Here is a 5,261-nt window from a genome sequence, read left to right on the forward strand (position 1 = left end):
CGACCGCGGCAGGGCCTATGGCGCCCGGTACGCCGGAGCGTGGCGCGGCCGCGTGTTCCCGCCGGGATCCGCGCGGATTCCTGGGGCCGCGTGTTCCCGGGGCCGCGTGTCCCCGCCGGGATCCGCGCGGATTGATTCCCGGGCCCGCGTGTCCCCGCCGGGATCCGCGCGGATTGATTCCCGGGGCCGCCCTCAGCCCCGCCCGGCCCAGGCGCGCGCCCGCGGCGGGCAGCGGGCGGGCGGCGCGAGGCGGGGGGCGGGGCGGGGCGGGGCGAGCGCCGGCGCCCCGCCCCCCCGGCCGCGTGCCCGCGCGCGCGCGCGCCCCCCGCGCCGTGACCCATTTCGCCGAACAAAGGATTCGCGCTGGAGCCTCGCTCAGCGCCGGGACCTAAAATGGCGCCGGCGCGGCCGCCCCCGCCCCTTCCGCGGGCGCCATAGAGACGGGGCGGGCGGAGCGGCCTCCCCGCGGCGGCGCTCTGTACGCGGGCGCAGCCCCGGCTCGCTGGTGCGGGCGGGGAGGCGCTGCCGCGGCATGGCGGGCGAGGGCGACTCTGAGCCGGGGAAGGTAATGGAGGGCGGGGGGGCGGCGAGGGGCGCGGAGGAGAACGAGGATGATCATGAGGAGGAGGAGGAGGAGGAGGTGCGCGGCACGCGGCAGCCCCGCGCTGGGGACACGGGAGGTCACCGCAGAGCAGCAGGGAGTGTCCCGCCACCGCCCGGCCCGCTGCTCCTCCGCCCGAGGAAATACTCGGGAACAATACACGGAAAGCCGGGGCCGAGCTGGGGCTCTGCGGGGCCCCTGGGCGGGGCGGGTTTGTCGTGCTGCCCCGGGCCCTCCGCGGGGCTTGCCTCGCTGGTGGAACACCGTGGTGAGGGCGGAGGGTCCGCGGGGCCGGTGGTCAGCAGTGGTCAGACATAACAAATGATGCCCGGCCTGGCAGCAGGTGAGACGCTATTTTAAAAGGATGCATCACGCTGCAGATATCAAGTGACTTCTTCCATATGAGAGCAATTGAAATTACTCATTAGGACGTTCCACCAACACAGAGCACGTCCTTTCTGTCTCGCTTGTACACAGGGACAGCTGATGGCTGTCCCTAGGGAGCATGGATAAAACTAACGCTGGGGATTTCCATGCCTGCCATCCCCTTTACCACAGTGCCACAATGACTTCTCTCACAGAGCTGTAAACCCTCCACAAGCAGTTGAGTACTGTAGTACTCCGTCTTTAAAATCTACTTTGGCCAAGTGGAATACCTTCACAACAAAATAAAACAATCACCTTTGGTGAATTTTGCTACAGTTGCACACATGATTCTTCATGCTCTCGTGATTTAAGCACAGTAGACTGAAAGGTGTTCTCACATCATCCCTGACCAAAGGATTAACAGCAGAAAAATGTGCAGGTGCTACTGAGAGGCAGCCACCTTGACCCTGACCCATGTGTCCAGCCCCTGCCTAGACATAGGGTTAGGTCATAAATTAGTGGTTTATAAATGTCTTTGTTCAGTATAAGGTTCTCTACTACATGCTCATTCTCCAGTAACTTAACTTTTTTCAAGCACATATACTTGCTTCAGGTACTAAAATTACATGGCATGACTTACTGCATACTTGATTGTAACCTTCCTTGTTTGTTGTGATGTAACAAAAATCCTGGAATCTTAAAGGTCTTCTCCCTTCCTCTTTGGGGGAATGTAAAGGTAAAAAATTAAGTAGTTCATTTGTAATATTCAGTGGGAGGATGGATCAACAGTTTTGTGCAAAACTAGATTATATAAATTAGTAGTTAACTCTTCCAAAAACATCCCTGATACGTCTGTACCTCTTCACTTTTGGTCCTCTCTAACCCTGGACGCAGTAAGTTCTCTACTGGTTTTGCTGGACTATTAAGATAACAAGTCAGTTTTACAGTTGAGTTGGCATCATAGACTTCTACAGAAGTGATTTTTTAAATTTATGTTGGTTTTTTTTTTGTTTGTTTTGTTTTGTCTTACAGTCCTTTAAACTCCTGGGATTTCTCGATGTTAAAAATGTTCCATGTGCACGAGAGTCAGTGCTCTATGGCTCCTTGGGGGCTTTAGTTATGGGTCTTGGACATTTTTTAGCAACTAGTAAGTACTTATTCCTTTTGGGTTTTATATATTTATTTGCAAGCAAAAAAACCTATTTGCTGTTAGGTGTTATTAATAATGGGAAGCCATACAAGTTGTTTTCTCTGACTTTTCAGATGATTTTTTGTTTTTCTTTCAGGCAGAGTCAAAAGATCTTGTGATGTTGCAGTTGGCAGCTATATTTGCACAATGTTAGGATACTGGTATGTAAAATGCTTCTTCAGTTTTCACTGGCCTGTGTTGGTGAATTGTACAACATGATCCCTGTGTTTCAGTTTTCAGAAACAGTGTTTCATGTTGGTTTTGAAACCACAGTAAAAAAACCTGCCTAGCAAAGCGTCCTCTTCCTTCTCCCCAAAATACTTTCCTTCTTTAAAGGAAAACATTTCACTGTGTTTGAATGTTTATGTTTATATATATATTTTAAATACTTCCTATTGTTTCTTGAATCCTAAACTATCAACTCCCCCACTTATTTCTATTTTTCTTAATTATTTTTTCCTTTTCATACCCCATCCTTGTGTCCTGATTCCAAAGGCAGCATGCTTAATTTTACTAGTATTAACCCATGTGGTTGCAACTTTTCAGCTGCCTGAATGACTCTGGTTTGATACTGCCACTACTATAAAGGAGGGAATTGTGTTTCCTTTTCATCCCCTCCTCCAGGTTTTACTGCAGGTACAACTTGGCCCAGCAAAGGATCCGGCAAAGAATGATTAAAGAAGGAATGAAAAACAGAATTTTATTTGAAGGCAGTTATCTTGATCCACAAAACAAACAAACTGGCAGTGAAAGAAGCAATTCATAGGTTGCTCCGGAAGAGTTGTGGTTTAATACATCTCTGGGAAAAGGTGGTCCAAAAAAAAGTCAGTCTACACTGCAAGCCTGTGAGGTGTCTAAAACTGGTAAATCATGGTTTTCCTAGCAAACCTGAGCAGGAAATTCATAGTGAATCTGTTAAGTTAGTACAAGCCTTGCTTTGTTTCATGTATGTATGTATGTGACTGCACACATTTGGAATGACGTCCTGTTAAACATCTGGGAGCTGCTGTGTTCTCTTCAGGGTCTCAAAGGATTAACAACAGTGATTTGGGACTGCTTTAACTTCCATTATAAACAGAGTGTGGTTTGTTTTAGCAAAGTTGTAATTACTTCTCATTTAAATAGAGGAAAATATTTTCATCACCTGTTGAGTAAATGCTATTATTAACAGTGCTGTTTGTGAAACAGGAATATTTGAGCAGTAGGAGAAGGCTTTGCTTGTGCAAAGTGGGTGATAGTCAGCAGCCTTTGTAAGATTTCAGCTGCAGGATAACCAGATAACTTACATACATTGTGAAGCTGAAGGATTTCCATCTTTGTTCTGTTTGAAACTATGAATAAAATCACACTTCAGAGCAGTCTGAACTATGTAAGTAAATAATTTTTTTACTTCATTTAAAATCTTGCTACTTAAGACACTTCCTTACTATTTGTGGAGTCATAATCTACATTATTTTTAAGTAGCAATGTTTGTTTTGGCTTTAATTTTTTTTAAAGGTATGTTCTACAGTGATTTTTCAGTTAAAAGAAATACCAGTACATAATGTCAAGGAAACCATCTTATTTGGAAATACAGTGTTAGGTCTAATAGCATATTGGTCAAAAGATGAGTGATGACATCACTCGCTTGCTTCTGCCTGCACGAGTGACACAATGTTTTTATTTTTCCATGTGATGATTTATGGTCTGTTATGCTGTAAGCACTTTATCGTCTAAAGGCATGTCACCAAGCAAAAATAGTCCTTTTCCCCCACCCTGTACTTACTCTGAGAGAGTTTGTGATCTGTTGTTAACTCATATTGGTGCAGGGAGGTTTGAACATCCAGATGTTAACAGCAGTATTGCTCCACTTATTTATTTGGAAATATACTTGAGAGCACTGAACAAACATGCTATTTACACTGAGAAAATTAAACTTCTACCCTTTGTGGATTAACTTCTTATAAGAAGAAAACAAACCTATATACTCTAATTCCTTTTTGCCCTTCTATTCCTCATGTTTATTTTGAAGGAAACGAAGATACATTTTATTGAGGACATTGACTTCAATATTTTATATTAAAAGTCTTCAGAAGAATTAATGCAATGAAACACTTACTGTCCTCACAGCAAAATCCAAACTAAGAAATTAATTGGTAGCTAATTCAGAAGAGGAAAATGTTTCCCCTGGTTCTGTGCTGGGTGGGGGCCAAGGGGGCACAGGAGGCTTCTTCTCCTTGGGGTGGAAGCTGTTGCTTTGTAAAACCTTTGGAGCAGCAGTGGGAAACTGAGCGAGCCATGAAGCTGGTCTTAACAAGCTCCTGTTTTAATACATGGTTGAGTTCTTTCCTATCTAAACTAAGAAAAGAAAGTGCAACCTAAGCAGGGGGTCTTTTGGCTGCGAGGTCATAGGTCAGCTGGGGGGTTTAGGCAAAAAAGCACAGGGATGAAAATTTACTCTTTGGCAAAGAGCAGTTGTAGAGAGAGAAGTGAAGGGTGTTTTGTGCTGATGGGAAAGAAGTTAGCATGTGAATAATGGCATCCTTCAAAACACACAAATACTGTGACTGGTGAGAAAGTAGCAGCATTATGATACTGTGTAAGTAAAAAAAAAAACTGGGGAAAATTTGCAGCATTAAATCCTCTCTGGTGTTAATTGATGTTGGGATAAGTTACTGTATTTGAGAATATTAGCCCAATAGCAGCTTAACCACAGTTTTAGCAGTAACTGTGAAATGCTAGATGTATCTGCATTGCATAGATAACTCATCTAATACTTCTGCTTCACTGTGCAGAGTGTAAAATGAGCATGCCAGATGTTCACAAAAAAGCTGGGGAAGAGGCAATGTGCAGGCAGCCTGGCCAGCACATTGGAGCTTCAGTGTTTTAGTAAAACTCTAAGTGGGATTAACTGGAAGTCGAGGCCTTTGCTGAATAGGGCAGGGCAGGGATATAAGACAAGGAAGCGGTGAGCAAGATTCTGTTAGTCTGAAAGGGGTGCCTGCAAGAGCACAGGGAAGAATGCTCATGATCAAACATGCAGGAGAAAAAGTCTGGCATAATTCCTCAAGTGCTGGCTCCAGCTGCTTCCATGCCAGCTATGGAGAGTGAATTGAAAGTGACTGA

General features: G+C 45.6%; 1 protein-coding gene across 1 annotated transcript; it reads left to right on the forward strand.

Moving 5' to 3' along the window:
* Positions 1 to 333: 333 nt before the first annotated feature.
* On the forward strand, positions 334 to 3,514 carry LOC135297293 (cytochrome c oxidase assembly protein COX20, mitochondrial). Its single transcript, XM_064414699.1, has 4 exons — positions 334 to 565; positions 2,000 to 2,114; positions 2,254 to 2,317; positions 2,781 to 3,514. Exons 1-4 carry the CDS (start codon positions 533 to 535, stop codon positions 2,920 to 2,922), a joined length of 354 nt encoding a protein of 117 aa, XP_064270769.1. The 5' UTR covers positions 334 to 532; the 3' UTR covers positions 2,923 to 3,514.
* Positions 3,515 to 5,261: the final 1,747 nt, after the last annotated feature.

This window comes from Passer domesticus, chromosome 3 (assembly GCF_036417665.1).
Source record: "Passer domesticus isolate bPasDom1 chromosome 3, bPasDom1.hap1, whole genome shotgun sequence".
Lineage (NCBI taxonomy): Eukaryota > Metazoa > Chordata > Aves > Passeriformes > Passeridae > Passer > Passer domesticus.